The sequence below is a fragment of the Clupea harengus genome, chromosome 26 (assembly GCF_900700415.2).
Source record: "Clupea harengus chromosome 26, Ch_v2.0.2, whole genome shotgun sequence".
In the NCBI taxonomy this organism is placed as follows: domain Eukaryota; kingdom Metazoa; phylum Chordata; class Actinopteri; order Clupeiformes; family Clupeidae; genus Clupea; species Clupea harengus.
Window position 1 is genome coordinate 8,439,248 of NC_045177.1, and position 25,209 is coordinate 8,464,456.

At 43.6% G+C, this 25,209-nt stretch overlaps 3 protein-coding genes across 4 annotated transcripts; 2 read left to right on the plus strand and 1 right to left on the minus strand.

Moving 5' to 3' along the window:
- Positions 1-1,162: 1,162 nt before the first annotated feature.
- On the minus strand, positions 1,163-14,102 carry LOC105897385 (nicotinate-nucleotide pyrophosphorylase [carboxylating]). Of its 2 annotated transcripts, none has more exons than XM_012824317.3 (5): positions 13,955-14,102; positions 13,272-13,566; positions 12,784-13,094; positions 12,268-12,399; positions 1,163-2,212 (listed from the first exon to the last, which is right to left on the minus strand). In XM_012824317.3, exons 2-5 carry the CDS (start codon positions 13,522-13,524, stop codon positions 2,009-2,011), a joined length of 900 nt encoding a protein of 299 aa, XP_012679771.2. In that variant the 5' UTR covers positions 13,525-13,566; positions 13,955-14,102; the 3' UTR covers positions 1,163-2,008. The 2 variants fall into 2 exon arrangements, with proteins under 2 accessions (XP_012679771.2, XP_031419956.1); XM_031564096.2 differs by having other exon boundaries at positions 13,272-13,578; positions 13,955-14,080.
- Positions 14,103-14,520: 418 nt separating this feature from the next.
- LOC105897413 (THO complex subunit 4-like) lies at positions 14,521-18,483 on the plus strand. Its single transcript, XM_012824347.3, has 6 exons — positions 14,521-14,851; positions 15,930-16,091; positions 16,475-16,622; positions 16,724-16,793; positions 17,407-17,719; positions 18,178-18,483. Exons 1-6 carry the CDS (start codon positions 14,669-14,671, stop codon positions 18,190-18,192), a joined length of 891 nt encoding a protein of 296 aa, XP_012679801.2. The 5' UTR covers positions 14,521-14,668; the 3' UTR covers positions 18,193-18,483.
- Positions 18,484-18,565: 82 nt separating this feature from the next.
- Positions 18,566-25,209, plus strand: LOC105897423 (rho GDP-dissociation inhibitor 1). The gene is made up of 6 exons (XM_012824357.3): positions 18,566-19,064; positions 21,692-21,883; positions 23,117-23,206; positions 23,358-23,434; positions 23,986-24,049; positions 24,754-25,209. Exons 2-6 carry the CDS (start codon positions 21,694-21,696, stop codon positions 24,954-24,956), a joined length of 624 nt encoding a protein of 207 aa, XP_012679811.1. The 5' UTR covers positions 18,566-19,064; positions 21,692-21,693; the 3' UTR covers positions 24,957-25,209.

Below are 25,209 nucleotides of genomic sequence, written 5' to 3' on the forward strand. Positions count from 1 at the left end.
GTTACTCAGTTCCTTGATCTATTCGCCTTTTCGTGTCATTTCCTCTTCTTCCCTTTCTTCACCATCACCACAGAAACAACCTGAACAAGTGTTTAACCGTTGCAAGCCTTAAGCAGGCTAGCCACATATGGTATTGAGTTTCCTTAAAAAGGATCAAATACTCTCTTTTCTGTGTCCTTGCCATAACAAAAGTAATGATTACATTTGAATTTAGTTAAGCTCTTTCCCAAATTCTCACAATTCTAAGAGATAAGGCAAATATGAAGGGGAAAGGACCTCTTAAGAAGGTTTTCTCAACTGCTGCAAAGACTAGCTGCTTTTATTTTTTTAAATGAGCCATTTGAACAATCACAATTATCATGTGCACATTTTCTCATGTAAAATGGTCACAGTTTTTAGCATCAGTCTTCTATTTGACATCATGACATTGTGGTGATTCTTGATGGCTAGCAACCGGAAGGATGTGCTATCATTACCCCTCCCTTCTCAGCTACATGTATAACCATATGTAATACACTGTTCTCTACAAAGGCCACACCCTTCCTGGCAGGCAGCCTCCGCACATCTCATTTGGTTTGGTTGGCCCCTGAGTAGAGTTTACCAGAGTACAGTAATTGTAACACAGCATGTTTCCACCAGGTTCGGTGTTGCAAAAGGGGTGAATCATGAGAAGAGCTTTGAAGGCATGAAGCAATTGTGGGCAGATGCTCAGTAGTTTTGAAACTCATTATCTTAGTTATCTCTCTGACCTGTGCTCAGTAGTTTTGAAACTCATTATCTTAGGTACCTCTCTGACCTCGTCAGTAGTTCTTACCTGTGGTCAATAGTCGATAGTGGTAGAGTCCCTGCAACTATGTGGGATATCTTTGTGTAGCACTACATCACAAAAGTTGCTTACTCACTACAGCAAATACGCTTACAAGGCTTGCTTTATAACCAGAGCCTTCTGGCACTCTACAATGACATTATACAGAATACATGCATGTAAGAAGTTAAGGTTTTTTTTTAAAAAAGGATTGAGGACATATGATTGGTCAGCACGTGGCAGTTGACTCTGAAGTAAGGATAGGAAAATAGGAAAATCCAGACGGAGCAGGAAATTGAGGTGTATGATCTCACAGCGCATGTTCATTATTGCATATAACCAATGAGAACAACTCAATAGAATCTCTTGTGCTTTTATTTATTTATCACTATATCAAACACACCCTTACATTAGTGCACTTTAAAACAGGTGTAACAAGTAAGAGCTGTAACAGCTACAATCTGTTGGAAAGGAAACATACATAAAAAATGTGTTGAAAAGTGAAAATGGTGTATTTCTTTTATATTGGAATGTATACTTTTAAGGTATTAATAATCTTAATAATTAATAATCTTAATAAAGTCTTTAAAATACCACTGCAGTGAAGATGATTGGAAAAATGTAAACTCTTGATGACGGGAGTTTTATAATGAAGTGGTAATGTGTTAGTCTAGTAAGTCTGTGACCGATGTCACATGATCACCATGGTATAGGAAAGCTCTTGTGACTTAAAGGAGATCTTATAGGAGAATATTTAACCTGGGCCCTATTTTCCCATCTTTTTGGGTCCAAATTTACTAGGATCAAAACGGCTATACAATTTAATCCTGTGGGGCAAGCATCCACGTCAAAGTAAAACACTTGTGTTCACCACTGACAGGCTCATAGTGTCATTCAACACGGTGTTAAGTGTTAATGAAAAGGATCCCTACAAAGATGTGTGTGTTTCTACAGTCATAAGTAACTAATGGTAATCTAATGACGAATGACTCAATGTTGGTCTGACTGGACCCAAAAAGATGGAAAAATAGGGCCCTGGTGAAAATATACCGGAGTTCCTCTTTAACATCAGGAATCCAAACACATATGGGCATTAGTTAAGCTCTCCTAAAACATTCAGTGACAGGAAGCTAACAGGAATGAATCCAGCCGACATCCCCCCCCCCTGCTGTCCACTCCTAGGATGGTTCTACAACCAATACATCAGCGCCCCGTCTGGGTCTCGGGGCGCTGCACCTTGAGGGAGAAGTCTGAGATGGGGCACCCTTGGGTCAGGCAGCCCAGCGAGACCACGTCCACGTGTGGAGAGAAGTACTGAGGCAGGGTCTCGGGCGTCACCCCTCCGCTGGCCTCGATGATCACGCCAGGGAAGTCCTGCTTCAGAGCCCGGGCCGTGGCAAGCAAGTCCTGTGGGACACACACGGCAGAAACAGAACCTGAACACCGGGTCGTTTCAACTTCCTGATGCTACTGAAGAGGACAGATTGAAGGATGGGACATGGAGTAAAAAATAAAAAGGTGGAAAGAACTCCAGAGGCGTAAAGACTACACAAAAAGAACGGGCCAAAGAGGCGCTCAGGAAACAAACTTTAATGGACTTAAAATTTTTCAAACAACGGATCTTAAGAACTCATGGAATTAATGCAGTGCACTTTGGTTGTGATGCCTTTGGGGATGGATGTACGATACAGATGAAGACAACCTAGACAAGTAGTAATACCAAGAGTACACAGTGATGTGTAACATCCTCATCTTCCCAGTGGGGCGTGGGAGTTGTTTTTTACTCATCACTTCTCCCTCCTGGTTCATGAGAAACCAAATAAGTTCTCACAGAAATGGGAGGACTGGTGGCTGACTTAACATTTATAATAATTATAAAAAGTAAGAGAGCAGGGGGGGGGGGGATGGATCAAGGGGAGAAAAAAAACGTGAGCTCTATTACATCATTGTTGAATTTCTCCTTTTTTCTTTCTCACAGATGGTGAAACTTGATTTAGAAACGTGTTGCGGGTGTGTTGTGTGACCAGCAAAAAAAGGAACTATAACCTATGTGCCAGAGGACATGTAAACACACCCTTCCTCGCACTTAGTCACGCCACATTTCCTTTGACCCTCACACGGTTCAGCCCTACTCCTATACTTGGTCTGTCTGACCCTGAGGAGATGATGAATATATAAATGTGTTTGAAGATCTCAGGGAGGGGCACTTACAGTATCAGGCACTTCCTTACTAAATTAGAAAAAATGAGAAACCATAGCTTTATCTTTTTAAAGCCACAGGACTTTTAAGTGTAATACTGACTTCTCACATTTTGAAAGTTCCTGGTGGCCCACAAATGATTATTGGCCTTCACAGACTAGTCAAGAAGTTTTATTTTAAAAGTTGTCATGTTATCTCCACTAAAAGTGGATCCTACACTAACATCTGGCCACCATTGGTTTGAGTTGGAGGCTGACGGTTTCACAGGAAGTGGGATTTATGGTCGCTGTTGTTGTCCTTGTGCAAGGCAGCGCACTCCAAAAGTGACAGTATTTCCTTTGGCGTGCCTGCGGCTTGCTGCCCTTCTGGCTGGCCGCACACCTCCCAATTTTTGTAAGTTGGCGTGTGGCGCCGGTCACTACAGGCATCTGTATGATCTATCGCTGCAGGAGCAAAGAGAATTCCCAGATGGCACAGAACCAGCGGAGTGGAATTGCTGCATCAATTGGAAAAGACAAAATATTTGCTTGGTTTACTGTATTGCCTGATGAAGACAGGTCAAAGTTTGCATTTAGACTGTCCCCCCGAGAGAGAGAGAGAGAGAGAGAGAGAGAGAGAGATAGAGAGAGAGATGAGATGAGAAGACTGCACACAAGTAACGTCCTTTCTTGATGGGAAAGAGACTTCAGCTAGTCAAGCGTATAGGAAACTAGCTTTCCATTTTCAAATATTTTTTTTATTTTATCAATGTTTGTATTCAATCTCAATATCCATTTGTTTTTAGTTAGTTTCACCAGTGGTTCAATTAGTTTATGTTTCCTGGACGCAATTCTACTTCATTTTAGTTTATCATATTTTTGGTTTTAGTTAATTAAGTGACAGCATGTCAATCAGTTGTTACCCCATTCGTATAGTCCCAATTTTATCTCTTCCAACACCAATTTGTCCTCTTTTAAGGCATTAATTCATCAGTTTTGTGTCTTTCTTTTGTGTAGTTTCTTGTAGAAACCGTCATTTGTACTAGATTTTGCAAAACACTTTATAGTTTGGTTTATAGTTTTATTTTGTTACATTGAACAAGATTACATAGTCATCTCTCTCTCTCTCTCCCCCTCCCTCCCTCTGTCTGTCTCTCTCTCCCCCCTCCCTCCTTCCCTCTGTCTCTGTCTGTCTGTCTTTCTGTTTCTCTTTCTTTCTCTCTCTCTCTCTCCCCCTCCCACCCTCCGTCTGACTGTCTGTCCCTGTCTGTCTCTGTCTCTCTCTCCCCCCTCCCTCCCTCTGTCTCTGTCTGTCTGTCTGTCTCTCTCTCTCTCTCTTTCTTTCTGTTTCTCTTTCTTTCTTTCTCTCTCTCCCTTTCCCCCTCCCTCCCTCCGTCTGTCTCTGTCTCTCTCTCCCCCTCCCTCCCTCTCTCTCTCCCTCCGTCTGTCTGTTTCTGTCTGTCTGTCTCTCTCCCCCCTCCCTCCCTCCCTCCCACCCTCCCACCCTCCCTCTCTCCCTCCCTCCCTCCCTCTGTCTCTCTCTTTCTTTCTTTCCCTCTCTCTCTCTCTCTCTCTCTCTCTCTCTCTCTTCCTCTTCCACAGCTGTTCACATTGTTTTGGGGTTTTGCCTGCTCTACTTTCAGCATCTCAGGTATGGAAACAACATGAATTTGGCAACACTTTGGTTTGTCTTCTAACCAAATGCAGTAAATATATGTATCCCATGTGAGTAAAATTTATCTTTTCTACTCCTGCAGCAGACACCCACACAGTTTCGGCTTTGTCATCTGTTGCCTCTCACCAGTCTATCAGTGGAACTGCATCGGGTAGGCGGTGACAAACAGTGGAACTGCATCGGGGAGGCGGTGACAAACAGTGGAACTGCATCGGGGAGGCGGTGACAAACAGTGGAACTGCATCGGGGAGGCGGTGACAAACAGTGGAGCTGCATCGGGGAGGCGGTGACAAACAGTGGAACTGCATCGGGGAGGCGGTGACAAACAGTGGAGCCACTAGCAGAGCTTTAATGGGTGTCACACACCCACGGCCAGGCAAAAATGAATTCTGGAGTCTGTAGTGTTATAGGTTAATCATTCTGAAAGATGTGTTCAACAAACGTGTTAATCACAGTTTCTGGTGTTTTTTTTTATGAAAGATTTTAATTGATAATCTGCTCTAAAACACAGACACACACACACACACACACACACACACTCACAACTCTCGCAACTCGTGCTACTTTTAATTGAAAGAGATAAAGGGGATAAAGTGGTCAAAAAGTTTGCGGGAACGAAACGTCAACATGCTGATGTTAAGAGAATGTGAAATCAGATACAGGCTGTTAGCCTTTTTAAGAATCCGTCAATCAGTGATCATGATGTCAACATTAATGTAATTTACTGTCAATTTGTATTGCCATTTTAATGCTGTTTGTTAATACAATGTATTTCTACAATTAATACCTTGAAAATTAAATCTGTTTTGTGTCTAAAATGTTGATTTAATATACTTCACTAACTTTGAATCAGTACATACAGTGCCCTCCACAACTATTGGCACCCCTAGTGAATATGACCAAAACAGGCTATAAAAAAATATGTCTTTGCTGTTCATCCTCTTGGTCTTTCACTCAAAATATTCACAAAAATCTTACCTTTTCATTAAAGTAAAACTATTGAAAGAAAAAAAAAACTGTTGACATTAAATACATATTTTTCCCCAAAACATGTGTGCCACAATTATTGGCACCCCTTAATTTAATGTTTTGTGCAGCCTCCCTTTGCCAAGATAACAGCTCTGAGTCTTCTCCTATAATGCGTGAGGAGGTTGGTGAACACATGGCACGGGATCTGAGACCATTCCTACATGCAGTATCTCTCCAGATCCTTCAGATTCTGAGGTCAACGTTTGTAGACTCGGCTTCAGCTCATCCCACAGATTTTCTATGGGGTTTAGGTCGGGGGACTGTGATGGCCATGGCAAAACCTTTATTCTGCGGTCGGTGAACCATTTTTGTGTTGATTTTGAGGTGTGCTTCGGATCATTGACCTGCTGGAAGGTCCAACCACAGCCCATTTTAAGCTTACTGGAGGGGGCTGTTAGGTTTTCATTAATTATCTGTTGGTATTTGATGGAGTCCATGATACCATGTATCCTAACAAGATGTCCAGGGCCTTTGGAAGAAAAACAGCCCCACAACATCAAAGATCCGCCACCATTCTTCACATTGGGTATGGGGGTCTTTTCTGTATGGCTATCTTTCTGTCTACGCCAAACCCACCTTTGATGTTTGTTGCCAAAAAGCTTTATTTTGGTCTCATCTGACCATATAACTCGGCCCCATTGAAAGTCTGACTTACATTTGGCAAACTGTAGGCGCTTTAGTTTGTAGTTGATTGACAGCAGAGGCTTTTTCTGGCAACCCTCCAAAACAACTTGTTGTGATGTAGGTGGCGTCTGATGGTAGTTTTGGAGACTTTCTGACCCCAAGACTCAACTCACCTCTACAATTCTCCAGCTGTGATCCTTGGAGATTCTTTTGCCAGTCGAACCATCCTCCTCACGGTGCGTGGGGTCAATGTACACACACGTCCTCTTCCAGGCTGATTCTTAACATCTCCTGTTGCTTTAAACTTCTTAATTATTTCCATGATAGTGGAAATGGGTATTTTCAACTCTTTAGAGATTTTCTTGTGTCCATTTCTTAATTTGTGCAGCTCCACAACTTTCCGTCGCACATCGTCACTGTGTTCTTGGGTCTTTCCCATAGTGATGAATGACTAATGGAATTTGGCCTGTGTCACCTCATATTTGTACGCCAGTGGAACAGGAAGTCGTGGTTGACCTTTTAAAAGTTGCTTATCAAACAGGTGAACTTAAAAATGTAAAACATGACTGGAAATATACTTCAGTTAGATTTTAATTATAAGATTTTTCTAGGGGTGCCAATAATTGTGGCACACATGTTTTGGGGAAAAATATTGATTTAATGTCAACAGTTTTTTTTTCTTTCAATAGTTTTACTTCAATGAAAAGGTAAGATTTTTGTGAATATTTTGAGTGAAAGACCAAGATGATAAATAGCAAAGACATATTTCTTTATAGCCTGTTTTGCTCATATTCACTAGGGGTGCCAATAATTGTGGAGGGCACTGTAGAACACCCACTGTTCGACTGACCGCAAGGCAAACACATGATCTTCCTACATGTTCAACCTAGGTCTCTAAAGATGTAAAAACAAATATAAAAATAGTAATTCATTAATTAAGTAAGTAGGTCTATATTTGTTTAATGCCATACCAGCACCTGTGGCCATTTCATGGCAAAAAAAAGGTATTGTGAAATCTATATAATAAATAAACACAGTTACACAGATCAATACAAAAACTAAACAAGATGCTTCAAATACACATGTGATAAAAAACCCACAACTTTTTTTGTGGTGGCACCTTATTAAAAACATCACCCAAAGTCCTTGAGAATCAAACCATTGTGGTGTTTAGAGCAGGACAATAGAGTAAACTATGCATAATTGCCGGAGACGTTGTGCAGAAATGGCATGATGGTGGTTCTTCACCCTTTAATAAAGAAACATGGGTGAGCCTTGAATGACCAATACAGCACCTGGTATACACCTCTTTCACCCCATTTCACCCCACTTTGTTGAAATAGAAGAGGCCAGTACGGGTCTGAGTCTGGGGTTTGCCATCCAGTGCCGTCTTCAGTGAGAGCTCTCCTGGCAGCGCTGGGGTTTGCCAACCAGTGCCGTCTTCAGTGAGAGCTCTCCTGGCAGCACTGGGGTTTGCCATCCAGTGCCGTCTGCAGTGGGAGCTCTCCTGGCAGCACCGGGGTTTGCCATCCAGTGCCGTCTGCAGTGAGAGCTCTCCTGGCAGCACCGGGGTTTGCCATCCAGTGCCGTCTGCAGTGAGAGCTCTCCTGGCAGCACCGGGGTTTGCCATCCAGTGCCGACTGCAGTGGGAGCTCTCCTGGCAGCACCGGGGTTTGCCATCCAGTGCCGTCTGCAGCGAGAGCTCTCCTGGCAGCACTGGGGTTTGCCATCCAGTGCCGTCTGCAGTGGGAGCTCTCCTGGCAGCACCGGGGTTTGCCATCCAGTGCCGTCTGCAGTGAGAGCTCTCCTGGCAGCACCGGGGTTTGCCATCCAGTGCCGACTGCAGTGGGAGCTCTCCTGGCAGCACCGGGGTTTGCCATCCAGTGCCGTCTGCAGTGGGAGCTCTCCTGGCAGCACTGGGGTTTGCCATCCAGTGCCGTCTTCAGTGGGAGCTCTCCTGGCAGCACTGTCTGCCTGCTCGTCACTGGAGAGGCCAACATGGCCCTGGGGACCCAACAGAAAACCACCCCAATAATGCTCTCTATGCTGTAGTGCACCTTGAGCCGCTTCTCGTGGGTTTCTAAGTCTAAGGGCCCTGCAGTCAAGAACAAAGCCATCTCCAGGCTGGTCTTAGCACATTTGAACACCTCCACCAAGCTGGTCATCGGTAACTCCAAAATTCCCTTTCCTTTCAGTGCTACAGAAGATGGCACCACAAGCCATTTGCTAACTGCCTTATTCATGATTCTCTCAACTTTCTCCTCCTCTGAAATGGCACCTTCATACACAGTCAAAGGCCACCTTATGAGTGGCAAAAGCCCAAACTGCAGGCATCACAATTTCAATTTACAAGGCAAGAAGGATTTATCAATGGTATTGATAGCCTTAACAATCTCTTCAACCTGTCCTCAGTCACTGAACATGGAACTGTACCACTCTTCACCGGGTGAGTCCTGCAGCCTCTCACCCCCACCAACCCCTTCAGATTCCCTTAAAATTCCCCCCATTGCCATGATGAAAGTCGACGGAGAAATGGTGCAACCAGCCATGATACCAATCTCCAAATGCTGCCAGGATATGTGTGAAGAATTGAAAAGACTGATATGTCGAAACTGGCCTATGGTCAGTGTTCTTCTCCTTCGGAATGAAAGTACAACCTGCCCGACTCCACTTCCTCAGAATTGTTCCTTTTTCCCATAAAAAAACAATATAATATAATTGTCAGACTTGAATCGCACAAGCGACAGACTGCAACACACACGTGAATACATGGAGGCGAAACAGGACACACACACACACACACACACACACACACACACACACACACACACCAACACACACACACGCACACTGAGGTTACTCAGGAAGAACAAATTAAAAAAGAAACTGTTAGTGTCTTAGTGTCTTAGTTACTTTTACCGCTGCTCTGTGGAGTCAGTGTTAAGCTATGGCATCTCGCTGTGGTTTGCCAGCTGCACGGCAGCAACAAGAAAGGTACTCCAGAGGGTCATTAACACAGCGCAAAATGTAATTGGCTGCTCTCTTCCACCTCTTGAGGACATTTATAAAACACGCTGCTTCAGAAAAGCCCACAGCATCCTCAGAGACTCAACACGCCCTGGTTACCACCTATAACTGTTGCCCTCAGGGAGACGCTTTAGGACCATCATAGCAAAAACAGACAGGCTGAGAAACAGCTTCTATCCCAGAGCCATCATAGCACTTAACAATGCACAAAACTGACCTGTATTTGTCTCTCTGTTGTGTTATATGTCTTGTGTTTTTATAGTGTAAATATGTATATACTGTATATATATATGTTCAATCTATTTTTTAACTGTTTTTGTGTCCGAGAGCTGCTACCTTAATTTCGTTGTACTTGTGCAATGACAAATAAATATATTCTATTCTATTCTATTCTACACGCAGGCCTGAGGTTGTTGTGAATTTAGTCTCTGCTTTTTCCCATCTCGGACTGTCCTTCCTCCAGGACCCCAGGAGCAGTGGGCAGCTTTTAAGCGCCCGGGGACCAGGTGAGGTGAACCGTCTGTCTTGGTCAGGGACGGACGAAGAGTGTTCTGTTCTTTCGCATGTTTTTTCTGTTGGGGTTCTAAGTGGAGGAAACCCCTTGTGAACACAGGGAGAACATGCAAACTCCACACAGAAAGGCCCGGGAGATAGCCCACCTGAGCACTGAAGGTCTGGGGAGGACCTGCCCCCCAGAGCCAACAGCGCCCCATGCGGGAATCGAACCCATAAGCTTCCACAGACACTTCAACACATCAGGCGCTCCTTTATAGACACACTAAGGTGCCCCATTAAGGCGAGGAGCCGATGCAAACCTTGCAGAAAGCAAAACCGTTCGGGCCTCTTTCCACCTGGGCAGGCCACGTGCCTCTGATTGTCAGTATGTACCCGTTGAAGATTCTCCTCCAGGTCCCTTTTTTACAACTCTTAAACACAAAAATGAAGTCTTCACAGACTTAAACGGCTCCTTGTAGGATGCAACCCCAGAATGAATTTCTAAAATGAATATGCTGTGAGGGTGATTATTTTGATGAACAATTTACAAGCTACGAGTAACAGTGGTGCCAGAAAGCAAAGAGAAAAGATGAAAAAAGTGGAAGTGAAAGACATGAGGTTGCACATGTCTTAGTTCTAGGTTAATCTCACGTAGAAGGGAAACATATCAGTATAAAATAAGCAGCTCTAACCAGTGGGGGTGTAAAAGTAACCTAAAAATAAGCTGACAGTGCAACCAAATGGCTTAATGGGGAAGGCTGGTTAAAACTTGTGCAACCAAATGGCTTAAATGGAGAAGGCTGGTTAAAACTTGTGCATTGCCATATTTAGAGTGTCTTCTGATACGTTGCAGCAAACACTGTAACCTACATAGTTACTTAGTTACGGCTCATACACCAAAAAAAACACCAGCAGAACACAGGAAGTGGCACTAATTTTAGAAGATTTCACACCTGTGTGATCCCGTTGCATGCAGCTTGTAAGGCAACACGTTTAGTGTTAGAAACGCTTCAAAAGTCACAAATAAATGTCACCCGATTCACAAATGCACTTGTGTGTATTGAATCGCAAAATACATTTCTAAATTGTGTGACATTTATTTGTAAACTTCAAAACTATTCTAACACTCCACTAAAAAATGTCTTCTGTGCGTTGCTTTGTATAACAAACAGTTGAACCCCAGACTGACAGACATGTTCCGTATTTCTCCATGTGAACCCAAACGAGAAGTGAGAACTAGGCCAGGCTTCACTGCGGGGTGACTGAGGTTGAACATTTGTAAAATAAATGTGTCAGCTTTGATAGTCATTGCCAGATATGCATGTACCACATCTTTCACCTACAGGGGAATTAGATTCCATTTCTTGAGAACCACAGTACCACATAGACCATACAATAAATATAAAAGTAAGTGAAAGATCTGTAAACAAGATGCTTCAAATACACATGTGATAAAAAAAAACACAACTTTTCTGCAAAGGTCTGCAAATATATTAGTTAGTCCTTTCTGCTGCTTTTCCATCTGTTGCCATTCATAAGGACATGGTTAATGACTGCTATGCAAGGTCTCGCCAGGTAGTGTTTCCTTAATGAAATAGCAAGTTCAGGCAAAAGGTTTGTTGATATTTGAGCTCAACAGCCAGCAAAAATACACTCCTTCCATCTGTGCTCCTGAAGCAACATGTTGATTGGCTAGACTATTGTATGGGGCCTTCATTTCCTTATATACAGAATCAGGGTTTAGTATAACAATGTCTGAATGTATGCGTGTTCTCATGTGTAACTTCATAAGATTCTTATGATATGTGTGTGATATCCTGTCCTTGTGTTCTGAGGTAAGAATGGAACATTTCTGGGACTCTGTGTGTGTGTGTGTGTGTGTGTGTGTGTGTGTGTGTGTGTGTGTGTGTGTGTGTGTGTGTGTGTGTGTGTGTGTGTGTGTGTGTGTGTGTGTGTGTGTGTGTGTGAGTTCAGTTTGTTACTGTTACTTCTTGCATTCTCTGCATCATAAGATATCTACCGTACTCTAAATTGCCAGGATAACAGACAGTTCAGTCTCCTCAGTGTGACCTACGTAGGCTAGACCCCGGTGATTAACGCCCTCTCCTGTCAGACCCAGGATACTAAAACTGAGACTTTCTGTGTTCTAATCAGAGAAGCTGGTGAATCTGTAAGTGAAGCCATGCTCTCTCTCCTTTGATGTGCATCATTGTAAATAAAATGGACAACTGATTTTTCTATCATTGCCTGACCAAAACTGAGTCTCCATTTATGTGGTACAAAATGACCATCAGATTCGAATTGCAGACCGCACCTTTAAGTTGAAAGAGGAAATTGTACAATGAGAGACAAGTAGGAGACCACACGAGTCTGATGCACTGTGCTGAAGGCCAACGTCTAAACAGAGTAATGAAAGCTCCTAGATGGGCCTCACCTCTGGCTTGAAGTTGTCCAGCATGATGATCTCCGCTCCGGCCACAGCGGCCTCCCTCCCCTCCTCCTGGCTCCGGCACTCCACCTCAATTTTGGTGCTGAAGCCACACACTGACCGCGCATCCGCAACTGCCTGCAAGTTGACATAGTGAGATATCTCAGCAACAGTAGTGCACCGTCAGCAGACACTTTCCAACACAGGAAACAACACGTTTAACTTTAAAGAACTAAGCAGAGTGACCTCATTTTCAACAATGTAATGCAGGCCTAACATTTTAGCTCAAGAGAAGGGGATAATGCAGAGAAAACCCTTCAGCGTGTGAGAAAGGTGTCCTCCTTTCACATTTCCATCTTTAAATACAATACTTATAAAATATGGGCCAGCTTTTTCTATAGGTTTTGGAACCTAGACATGGGCTGAGATTTGAGCCCTTTCCCAGAAAAAAAGGCCGAACTCCTGGTTCTCCCCTCGTTCTGTGTTCCCCTGTGTTTCTTCAGCTTGTGTGTGCCAGCCTACCTGTGTGATGCTTCCGACGGCCCACACGTGGTTGTCCTTCAGCATCACCATGCTGCTCAGGTCGTGCCGGTGTGTGGACACGCCTCCCACCAGCATGCTGTACTTCTCCACCAGCCGGAAGCCTGGCGTGGTCTTACGAGTGCCCGCCACCTGCCCGTGCCACCCGGCGGTCTGGGCCAGGCCCTGTAGCTGAGCGCAGCGGGTGGCAATGCCGGAGGCCCGTGCCATGCAGTTCAGCGCCGGTCTCTCCCCCAGCAGGACACACCTGGCTGGGCCGGTCACCACTGCTGTGAGGGTCACTGGGTCTGGGCCTAGCACAGGAGAATCCCCATCATAAATCAGACAGACAGATTGAAGTATGTGACAGGATGGCTAGGTTCCTTTTTGGGCAAAATCAGCATAAAGGCACACTTGAATCAATCCAGTGTCTGTATTCAGAAAACCAGTGATTCCAAAGCATTGCACAAGTCCCTAGGTAGGTCTCTCACCCAGTATCTGGCCCTCTGCGTAGGTCCACTCTACAGTGCATCCCAGCTCTGTGAAGACTGCACTGAAGAATGGGCAGCCCGCCAGTACAGTGCCTGGGGATTTGCACAACAAGTGGGCCTTCACTTCCTGTGACCCCACGCACAATCCTGCCAGGTCAAAGTTCGGTGTATCTTCCATCAGCCATTCCTTAGCCAGTCGATTCAGCGCGTGAGGGGGGAGCGTTTGTGATAGGTCACGTGATGGTAAAGACATTCCGTACAGAGTTGGGAGAGCAGACTACTGGAGAGAAGTGCCCTGTGAAGAAAACTAAAATGATCATCATGATTATAAATGAAAGTGACGTGTGTGGCCAAGACTTGAATCACAATGCTCAGCTAGAAATACAGGAACAGGGTATTCCGATGCCATGACGCCTTAAATGCGTGAATTAAAAACAACGATACAAGAGAGCACTGTCAGATATTACAGTCTAAGTAATTTGGTTGTGTATGACCGGTTTAATCTGCTCCCCCTCGCATTGTTTACCGTGGGGAACGGTATATGAAATATAAATATGAAAACGTGAAAAACAGTCTCTTAGCAGCTTAAAAATAACATCACTCTGAGAGGCAGAGTTCACGTATATTAGGCTGGATCATTGCCCTACATGTAGGCCTAACCTGCCCCATGCCATTACACTCACCGTTGTCTCAAATTAACTCAGGTAGTCCCGAAGAGTTCCTTGCAGAAAACTTCTACCTTATGACAAGCAATGTGGTCTTTTGTGCCTCGGGGTCAATAATCTCGGGAGGACACTATGGGACAGTGTAGGGTTCACTGTTAGTGCCTTCTTTCAAAATAAAAGTGCGCATAAAGCATGTCGGATAAGAAATAGGGTCTACAAAAAATAATAATTTGGATAAAACCCCACTCAATGACTAAGGTGACTAAAGAGTCTTCAGCTGTAAGATCATGCAGCCTACCTAGTTTAGACATTTCATACTGTAGAAAACACTGTCATTGAAATGGGCCTATAGGCCTGCAATTATATATAAAGGCTAAATTACCAGACACAATCAAATGTAAAATCGTTTTGATCGCTATAGCTTAAATATGTTTTATCCAGACCAGAGTCTAGTCCAATACAACCCAAGAGAGAACAGACATGAAAAGTCTTTTTCCAATAAAGCAACACGATGTGGATCTGAAATCATTCGCTAGAGGGCTCCACTTGATACGTTTTCCGGCGAAAGTAGTATAGTAATGCGTCACTTCCGTGGCGTACATAAGCACGGCGTTAGCAGCTAGCAAGTTGGATTATCTTTTGTTGTGACTAGTTGTGTTCAGGTGTTCGGAAAAGTTTAAGTTGAGTTATCTAACGTTATTTGTCTAAGAACAGTGTTGATAGTTTAGAAATATGTCGGACAAACTTGATATGTCATTGGATGAGATCATCAAACAAGATAAAACACAGAAAGGCGGTGGAAGACCTCGCAGAGGAAGCGGCAGCCGTGGTGGCTCTCGAAGCGGATCGGGTCCAACTAGACAAAGTCGACAAAATTTCAACCGGGACAGACCGAGACAGACTCCATATTCCAGGGTAGGGAGAAATCGATACATCCAGACTGGGAGAGTTACTGAAAGCAGGACACATCAGTTGTCTTTGCTGAACACTTGGCGCTTAAACTCTCGGTAATCCACATAGCTAGCCAGATAACCATGCTAACGTTCGTTGGTTAGCTAACTAGCTACACACGACCATCATGCGGTTAGATCCTGCAATTTGAATTGTAGGAATCACGTCTATGAATTCATCAAGGAGGAGTGAAGTTTAATAGTTGCATCGATGTAACCTGTCTGTGCTTTTTAACGGGAAGATTCAACTGTGACCCATCACATCTGAGAAACACCTGAGCTGGTTACGTTATCTAAAGACGCACTAAGTAACAAGCTGAAGTCGTTTCATGTTGTGGCGAACCACTCGAGTCCAGGACGTCGAGTTTTCCATGTACATTTCTAGTAACGGATGAGTAACCCTTCAGGACTTTCCTTGCTCACGGTGAAGTCTCCCCGACTTAATATTGGGCGCTAAAACCCACCCCATCAACAACCCCTTGCATTTAGTTAGAGTGGACATCAAAATTTGATTTAAAGAAACCTGAAATGGACACATGGACATGCCTTGTTGCACTTAACAAGCATTGTCCCTGGCAGAAATGCACGCCTGTGAGGACACAGCTTATTGAATTCCAAATTTAGCCTTCAGGATTGTGAAATACACCAACTGAGGAATGAGCTTCGGAACGATATATATCTTCGGCGAGGGGAATGTGCTACTGTGGGAAGACGAATTGGGGCAGAATTCACCATCACAGTTGGAGGAGAACGCAGTGAAGACTTAATCTTTCTGTCCAAATCAGAGCATTCCGTATTTCAAAAAGTATTTTTAATTTGATGTGTTCCTTAAATGGAAAACGTTGTATCTATATATTGTAGTCACGTTTTTAAAAAGCAGGCAATGTTTAAGTTATCCTTGAGTTGATAAGATATTAGTACCTGCAACATAATGGTTTGTGTAGTATGAGTGGATATATATATTACACAGTTAACGGTTGGGTTAATATAAATGTGTGCTTTATCTTATGATGCTATATTTTATTTTCCCCCCCAATTTACAGCCCAGAGAACTACCAGACAAATGGCAGCATGACATGTTTGATGATGGATTTGGAAGCAGCAAAGCTGAAAGGAGAGACACCAGTCCAGTTATTGGTTTGGAGACTAGTGGGAAACTGATGGTGTCCAACCTGGACTTTGGGGTGTCCGATGCAGACATAAAGGTATGTTGCTATGGCATTACTTTCAAGAATTGTGCAGAATATTTCAAGTACCAATATTAAGGCATCAGGGAGTATAGTTTACACTCTGCACAGCTCTCTGCCAGTAAACACTGCCACCAGTGGATTCATTTCTGGTGTGGTGATATATAATCTGTTTTAAAGTATCCCATCAGTTAAGTTAACTAAAAAGTTATGTTTGGTTATGGCAAGCAGGACACGACTTGCAGTTCTTCACATTTGGCTTTGTGCAGGCAGCATCTGTTGGTTACCTTGAGTCTACCCAGACACTAAAGATTGGCTTGTAAGAAGAGTGGTTGAGTGTCAATGATCCAAAACCTGAAGGAGAATTGAATGTCCCTAACACATTTTTCCCTCATCCTCAGGAGTTATTTAAGGAATTTGGCACTTTGACAAAAGCAGCGGTGCACTACGACCGATCAGGCCGCAGCCTGGGAACAGCCGACGTCCACTTCGAGAAGAAAGCAGAGGCGCTCAAGGCTATGAAGCATTACAATGGTGTCCCCCTTGATGGTCAGTCCTGTTGCTTGCATCCTGTTTTCTTCTTTCTTTTCCACTGACGTGAAATGAACAGTTTGATGTTCAGGGAGTTAAATCTATTATGGTGCTTTCAGGTCGCACCATGGACATCGAGCTGGTGACGGGGCAGATGTCTTCAAGCCGGAGGTCACCATCAAGGCAAAGGTTTGACATCTCATTTCTTTTGTCTTTAAGAGCAGACAACTTCTCTTTAACATGCTGGACATAAAAACTTAACACGTACATACCTAATACACCATTTCTGCTGTGGACTTTTGGGCACGGGAAGATCTCAATTTGGCCTTTGTGAAGCGTACCAGAATGTTTTCCATAATCATGATCAATCCTAACTGCATAAGATCACACTTGCTAGCACATGGGCTGGGCCTTGGGTTGCTAACTGTAGATTTAAAACATGATTTACAAAATAATTCCAAACATTTCCTCATCAAATGGTTCTAATCCTTTAAGTGTGTCCCGAGCATGTATGAGCAAGGAGTGTATTTCAGTTTGCACACACCTCTCCCCTATTCCTCTGAAGCATATCAGCATTCAAATGGAAAACAAGATAACGAGTTAAATTAGAGTGGAATTAAATTTCAAGACCTAATAAGTGATGGGCAGCCTTAGACTTTGATTTCAATGTCAGGCTATATCTGGAATGTGTTTGGATCGAAACTGCATGTAGCACTTATTTACATTAATCTTATTCTTTTACTACACTGGTCAGAGTAGTGAATACGTCTTCACATAACTAAACCTTGATTGTGTGCCACAGCTTCAACGAAGGAGGACGAGGAGGGGACCGGCATTCTGATGAGAGTGGAGTGAAGAGACGGGTTCGACTTGGAGCTCGTGACTCTGATTCTACTGGGTCTGTCAAACGGGATCGACTCGGTGTGAGGGACCCTGATTTCGGGAGATCGATGAGGCGTGGTGGCGGCGGAGGAGGAGGAGGAGGAGGAGGAGGTGGTGGCGGTGGTGGTGGCGGCGGCTACCGAGGGAGAGGAGGGCGAGGTGGACGACGAAACGACACCAAACAGCTCACTGCAGAGGAGCTGGATGCACAGCTAGATGCCTACAACGCCAAGGTATGTAAACATTAAGCTACTAAAGAGCTCAAAATATTAACATAATGCCTAGATAAAGGTAAGAGTTCTGCAGCCGGTGAAGAGACGAGGTAGAGGCCATGTCTAAGTAAAGCATATCTTTGGGGTTGTCCCTCCTCTCAACACACTATCCGTACTCCTTCAGCCGGCATGAAATGTATCAGGTGCGAACACCAGGAGTAGGGGGAAGATTGAAACTATTTCTCAAAACTGCGGTTTCATTTGACCTCTTTTGAAAATGGCTTTGACGATAGATGATCCTGTTTTGTCTTTTCTGAATGTACTCTTCTACTCTGAATGTAATGTGCAGATTTGGTACCTCCTTGTTAAATCTCAGCAGCTCCATTGAGTTGAGAGGCAGAGAAACTCATTAGTGGTCATGCGTTCTGCTACTTGTTTACTAGTCTGATGGCTTTGTGTTGTTGTTTCCTATTTTTCAGATGGATACCAGTTAAGCAGCATCTGCTGCCAGCGCTTGAAACTAGCCATTCCCTTCTCCTACAGAGAAATGCCAGTCTCAGACCTCAGGATGGACAGTCTTTGTTTTTTGAAAGAATTGGACCTTACATGGGGTTGTGTACACAGTTGATCAGTCTACGGAGAGCTTTTAAGTTTTTATGATTTTAATTTTTCCAGCCCTGTATAATTTTATGCTCTCAAGGACTACACATTTTAAAATACATAGTGGGTTTCTGTAATCAATGTTGGTTTTTGTAATCCTGTATTAAACCTACTGTGCCTTTGTATGTCTTGACTCCTGACTTTTGATTATTATTATTATTATTTTCATTCAGAAAAATGCATAATATTTGATTGAATCAGAGTCTACACACGATTTGATGTTACGATGTTACATCACAAGAATGTAATCCTGCTGGTAGTTGATTTGGCTTGAGTCACAAACCCAGTAATGATCTTATACAATGATCTGATTTATCAGTCAAAGCTATACGTCTAATCCCCGGCAGATTTGTTGTAGCCTTATTCTGATACGGTGCCCCTGATTAAGCCAATCAAACCCTTTAAGAGGTCTATTACAGCGCATGTTGGTTAAGACTTGAACAACTTTCACTGTATGTCATAGTTAAATAATTATTTTGTAAAATAATTGTGCAGTAACAAAGACTAAATACAGATCAACAAGTGCGAGCCACTCCTTCAAGTCGCAGATATCTGACATGCCTCCGGGAACTTACGCTGCGTCTTTCCCGGAAGCGTGTAGTGCAGTGCGGGCGTCTCCGCTTTCAGTTCGCCATACTTGCACAAAGCGGCAGAGCGCAGACTATTGGTGAAAGAAGCTGGAAAAAAGCATCGGTGGAAGCTAACGGTAAGAACATGTACTACAAATCAAGTATTTTCCATGCGACGAAGTACATATCTGCACTGTGACAAAATATTCTGTTAACCTCCTTTACCGGCAAACAAATACTGGGCGTTTTGTCAAAGCCCCCATAGAATCTCGGCTTTTCGACGTCGCAAATGGGAGAAGATGGTACATTTCCGCAGATTGTCCAATGAGCTCGATCGAAGATTGTATGACAAAATCTCGCTATTGAACTCAATTACCTATATTTGCTAAACGTGGTTAGTTATGGTTAAGAATTAAACCCAGTGCATCTCACGGATAAACTCGCCATAGCTTTCACTCTTGATACAATGTAGCCAACTGTCAGAAACAGGGATGGGTGTCATGTTTCTAATGTAAGCTCCTTAGCTGAAGTAGCCCAATTTATAGGACCGTATGGTGCCAATATGTACATATTTAGGAGTGAGACGGCATCGCCAACTTGCTGAGAGATTGCCTATCCTTATAGCAAATAGCAGTTAGCACCTCTATTGTAAGATGCAGCCTGGAAATACGTCCCTTAAGGGTATGCAGTCATAACAATGACGGATTAACGTGCTACAGTTAGCCTTCTTTAGGCAAGAATTGGTTAAATAAATGTCGTATTTATTCTCCCTATATCTTAACTACTGAGCTAATTAAGCTGATTACTGGCAAAAGCTTGACGAGGTTTCTGAGTTCTTATGCAAGTATTAGCCTACAACACAAATGTTTGGTCTATTGTTCTCTTACAGTATCTGACAGCCTTTGTGACAAAAAGGTCCTACACCAAACCTTCCTAAGTTGATTCATGTCCTTGTGTGGTTTTCTAACATGCGTTCTCTGAGACTAAACAGTGGCCTGTCAAGCACTGGAAAACTGACTGGACTTGGAGGTTGCTGGCAAAACATGATGCTTTGTCCACAACCTTTCCCAGGGACATCTGTCCCTGTAGAGAGTCATGAGTGAGTCACAAGAGTCACTCAGTCATCGGTCATCTCTCTTTGTCCCCCTATTTTAAGTCTTACAACCAATTGCTTTGGGGGCGGATATTATCTTCAGCGATCAAACCTCAAAAATAATGTTTTCTTGGCCACAATAGATGCAATATTCTTTGCAGGATACATCCCCAAGAAGATGCTTGGTAGATCAATGTAAGGTATCATCATGTCTTTTTTTTCCCCTTTGAGGAATCCTTAGTGGCATGGGCATGAGTTCTTTTAATGACCTTTCAAGATATTTTATATTAGATATTTAGATTTTATTTAGATTTTCACGACAATAACATGAGCAGTACACTGAAAACCATAACATGAAGAAAAGTAGATCTTTAGCTTAGAGGATTCATGCTGTGGTAGTCTAATTATCTGTTGCTGTCGCAGTCAGTTTTAGGAATTCAGCTACTTGTTTCTACAAGCCTAGGGGGAAAAAAACAGGTATGTTAGTATCTGAACCATGCATACTGTATAGGTCAAAATATTTTTGTGGTATCCCCCTAGTCCCTACATAACAACCATTTTAAAAAGAGTCTCGTAACACAACATTTATGAATTTATTAGAAACACTTTTCTTTCCTGCTTTTAGGTAAAAAATAGAAAATGTTGCGATGCCCTCTACAGTTCCTCCAGTAGTCATGTCATTGCACCAGACAGAAAGCCGAGTTATTGTTTTAAGGAGGCTGCTGCTAAAATGTTGTTAGTTTTGTGATTCCACAAAATGTCTGAATGATTTCCATCTTACTGGGCCGTGAATCTGTGAGTGCTTAACTCTGACTCCTGACCACTACACACGGCCACTTGAGCAGGATTAGGGCTGTTCGTGTGGTTTGGAAAGCTGTCAAGGCAAACAATGCACTTCCTGTCTTTGTAAGCGTCTCTAATAATTGTCCACCACAATAAAAAATGTCCAAGCGTGAAACAGTGTTACCTTATCCGTTGTCGATTCCTTTACCAGACACTTTACAGAGTGTCTTTCTTTCCTCAAAGGAAGCAAAATAAGCATATATTTGAAACATTTATAATCTTAGTAGTTATGTATAATCTGTTAACATTTTGGTGAACTGCTAGCGCTGTGGTAGATGCAGCAGCCCCTGTATCTCCTATGTAGCTGTGTCTTAGTGTCCTTCTGCTGTGGAGAGAGTGCTTCTCATTTTAAGATGTGCGCAGGCACTCTGGATGATTCTGCAGATGTGGAAAATGTTTTAATCACATTCATTTATCTCTCTCTCTCTATTTCTCTCTGCTTCCTGTCTTTTTCTTTGGCTGTCCATCTTTCTTGTGTGATTTGTCATGGTATTAACCATGTCTGTCTGTCTGTCTGTCTGTCTGTCTGTCTGTCTGTCTACGTGTCCATTTATCTTTGTCTTCATTTCTGTCCTTCCTTCCCTCATTCCCTCATTCTCTCTCTCTCTCTCTGTCTCTCTCTCTCTCTCTCTCTCTCTTGCACTCACCTCTCTCTCTCTCTCTCTCTTGCACTCACCTCTCTCTCTCTCTCTCTCTCTCTCTCTCTCTCTCTCTCTCTCTCTTGCACTCACCTCTCTCTCTCTCTATCTCTATCTCTCTCTCTCTCTCTCTCACCTCTCATTTTCTCACTGCTACCTGCTCTCTGTTCCTCTAACCGTACACCCATAGTCATGGCTGAGCAGGAGCCCACTGAGGAACAGCTGGCGGCCATTGCGGCAGAGAACGCTGAGACTGAGGCAGAGTTGGTGAACTACAAGCCCCCTGCCCTGAAGACCCTGCAGGAGATCCACGAACTGGACAAGGATGACGAGAGCTTGCAGAAGTACAAGAAGGCCTTGCTCGGAGACGGCCATGAATCTGGTGCGTCTGTGTGTGTGCGTGTGTGTGTGTCTGTGTCTGTGTCTGTGTCTGTGTCTGTGCGTGTGTGCCTGTGTGTGTGTGTGTGTGTGTGTGTGTGTGTGTGTGTGTGCGTGCGTGCGTGCGTGCGTGCGTGTGTGCCTGTGCCTGTGTGCGTTTGTGTGTGTGTGTGAGTGTGTCTGTGTCTGTGTCTGTGTCTGTGTCTGTGCATTTGGTGTTATCACGTGTCAAATTATCTTGTCCTAAATGTAGATAGATAGGTGAGTACTGTAGGTGTTTGGTGTGCTGTTAAGAGAATGGCAGTGAAGGACACTTGCTTATCTGCACAACCTATAAGGTCTGATAGCAGCAGTACAGGTTGGCTCTTGGCACAGGAGAACAGTGTTGGCTCGAGCAGCCCTGTCTGGGATGTACCATTGTGAGCCCAGGGTCCCAAAAACAGCCAGAAGCACTTGTTTCATAAGCATGTTTTGATGACAATATTACTTTCACAAATTGTGCAAGGAATTGCAATTTGCAGCTGCTTATTCCTTGTGGCTATCTATTAAGTCATAGGTCAAACCGTATGTCGTTTTTTAATATCCGTTCATTAGTTCACCTGTACCCACTCAAAGTAATACCTTTCTGACTTCACAGAGCTTAATGTAAAACCCTTACCTACAGTATGCGTATGTCTCTCCCATCCTACTGTTGACAATAAGGTTTTTTCCAGGGTTAGGGTTATCAGGGTGAATTTGTCACTTTGCTTAACTGGTGCTCGCCGCTCACTGGTGTTGTGTGTGTCATGAGCTTGTGAAATGACTCACCTACATGTGCATGACGACTGTCTGTCTCCAGGCAGCAGAGCGGAGTCGTTCACAATATTTTGCTTCCAATAGAATGACCTTTCATAGACGTTTCATATGTGTGGGGGCTATCTCCTGTTCACACTCATCTCTGTAATGATCAAACGGGTAATTTACTTGCATTCATTCAGAAATGTATTCAGTTTAGAATTTAACACTCTTCTCAGCCAATGCCTCACAATCAGTTAGCACACGCAGGGGTTACCATGCATGGTAGTCTGCCTAACCCATTAAATGAGAGGGTGCCAATGTGTTGGGGTTAAACACAAGGGATCAGTGACCCACATTACTTTGTGAAAAGGTTTTCAGATTGTAAGAGAGAGAGACGAGGACATGACAACCACATACGGAGGTATTCATGCTACTATGTGTTTGTGTGTGGGTGTTTCAGTTGCAGACGGCGCAGTTCCAAATGTCCAGGTGACACGGTTGACCCTGGTGTGTGATGCAGCCCCGCATCCCCTCACTTTAGACCTGCAAGGTGAGGAGGGAAATGGCCGCCTTATGACTACATTAAACACATACTTTCCACAGCTATGGCCTGAGATTATATATGTTTCCACGTTTCATTTTCAAAAATACCAAAGCTATCATTTGCAATATTTCCTTTCTGTTATTTCCTTTTCTAACAGGAGATCTGGAGGAATATAAGAAGCAAAGCTTTGTGCTAAAAGAGGGTGTTGAGTATAGAATTAAGATCAGCTTCAAGGTAAGATATCTCCAAAGACTCCAAGTTCTTTGTCACTTTTGTCTGTGCTCAGAACACAATGGGAGTGCATTGTGATGAATAACATTACAGGTTTAATTGCTTTCACACATGAGCTGCATACAATTTCTGTATGTCATAAATGTTGTTATTCCTGATAAAACACACCTATGACTATTCAATTCCTTTTACATAGTTTTGTAGTACAAATATATGTAGACACTGACAATTTCTTACTCATCATTCTAGCTTCTAGCTTCATCATTCTCGCTACTAGCTTCATCATTAGTGCTCTGTTCTACAACATCAGAAACAGTGTGACCAAAGACACTGTAAGATGTAGATAGTCAGAGGAATGACACAAACACAGCTTCATAGGTGACACACTGCTTTTCAACTGATCAGTTATTGTCAGTGGAGCTCTTAAATTTGATATTCCAACGAGGAGTGAAACTGTCTTCCTGAATGGTGTAGAGTATGTCTGGTCTAATTGCTGTTGCTGTGAATACATGCCTTCACAATGGCTACAGCTCACCTCAGCCTTCTCCTCACAGGTGAACCAGGAGATTGTGTCTGGCCTAAAGTTCACCCAGCAGACCTTCAGAAAGGGAGTGCGAAGTAAGTACTTTGGTTTTTGGACATTTTCCATGGCAGAGTGTATTTCATGGCCTAGATGGCTTTGCCTACCAAACAGCATGCTGCACTCAATAGGGAATGTGGTGTTTTTCTCCCTTCTTCGGTATAGCTATTTCGGGCAAACAAGACTAGGCTCCTATCTAAATGAATTGGGAGAGACTCCACATAGAATGGTCAAACAGACCTTAAAAGTACATAGCTGGAATCACTGACCTAAACGGCATAAACAATGTTTCAATAGATTGCTAAAATGAGGCTAAAAAAGACAATTGTTCGGGTTGATTTGCTTATTGCGCATGCATCAAATTTCACTGCGTGGCTGTTGCTATGGTAATGGTCGAAATAAACAGAACAATCAGGTGAGGCGAAACGTCAGTTATGCCATTTCCAACAATCTGATTGGATCTTTTTTTATACAGGGCAGGACTTCTACTTACAACTCCGCCACCTTTTGCATGACAGACCCCCCCTGTTCATTTTTCCCTCAGTGACTTATCTCTACCCTTATAATGGCTCCGGCAATATATAAATATGCCGTTAAATTTTTTCATATAGGCCTACATGCTTGGATCAAATAGTGACACTGGCTTGTTTCACTCTTGCAGTAACTCTACTAACATCTTTCCCCTATGTGCCTCGTTCTCTCTCCTTCCTCTCCTTCCTCTTCACCCACTCTTCCCCTCCAGTTGATAAGTCCGACTACATGGTGGGGAGCTACGGCCCGCGGCCCGCCGCCGAGTATGACTTCCTGACCCCGCTGGAGGAGGCGCCCAAGGGCATGCTGGCCCGGGGCACCTACAACATCAAGTCCAGGTTCACCGACGACGACATGCACGATCACCTCGTCTGGGAGTGGAACCTCAACATCAAGAAAGAGTGGACAGACTGAGCCCGCCTTCTAGCCCCTTTCTCTCCTCCTTTGTTCTTCCCTTCGTTCCTTTCATCCTTCATTTCTTCATTCTTTTCTTTACTTCCGCATCCCAGACACCCCTCCCCTTTTATCTCCCTTAAACCTCCTGTGCCCCCCCCCCCCCCTCCCCCCTTCTCTCCGTCCAGAGGTCCACATCCATGTTTCCTCCATCACTACAACCCACCTGGTTCACCCACATTCTCCCCCCAAGCCCTTGTGTTTTCCAATTAAC

Excerpts from the sequence above, each read along its gene's own strand:
- LOC105897385 (XM_012824317.3), bottom strand. The coding sequence starts at position 13,524 with ATGTCTTTACCATCACGTGACCTATCACAAACGCTCCCCCCTCACGCG. Across the intron at positions 13,095-13,271 it reads CGCAGAGGGCCAGATACTGG|GCCCAGACCCAGTGACCCTC; the intron begins GTGAGAGACCTA and ends CTCCTGTGCTAG. Across the intron at positions 12,400-12,783 it reads CCGTCGGAAGCATCACACAG|GCAGTTGCGGATGCGCGGTC; the intron begins GTAGGCTGGCAC and ends GTCAACTTGCAG.
- LOC105897413 (XM_012824347.3), top strand. The coding sequence starts at position 14,669 with ATGTCGGACAAACTTGATATGTCATTGGATGAGATCATCAAACAAGAT. Across the intron at positions 16,623-16,723 it reads CAATGGTGTCCCCCTTGATG|GTCGCACCATGGACATCGAG; the intron begins GTCAGTCCTGTT and ends TGGTGCTTTCAG. Across the intron at positions 16,794-17,406 it reads AGGTCACCATCAAGGCAAAG|CTTCAACGAAGGAGGACGAG; the intron begins GTTTGACATCTC and ends TGTGTGCCACAG.
- LOC105897423 (XM_012824357.3), top strand. The coding sequence starts at position 21,694 with ATGGCTGAGCAGGAGCCCACTGAGGAACAGCTGGCGGCCATTGCGGCA. Across the intron at positions 23,435-23,985 it reads GAATTAAGATCAGCTTCAAG|GTGAACCAGGAGATTGTGTC; the intron begins GTAAGATATCTC and ends TTCTCCTCACAG. Across the intron at positions 24,050-24,753 it reads CTTCAGAAAGGGAGTGCGAA|TTGATAAGTCCGACTACATG; the intron begins GTAAGTACTTTG and ends CTTCCCCTCCAG.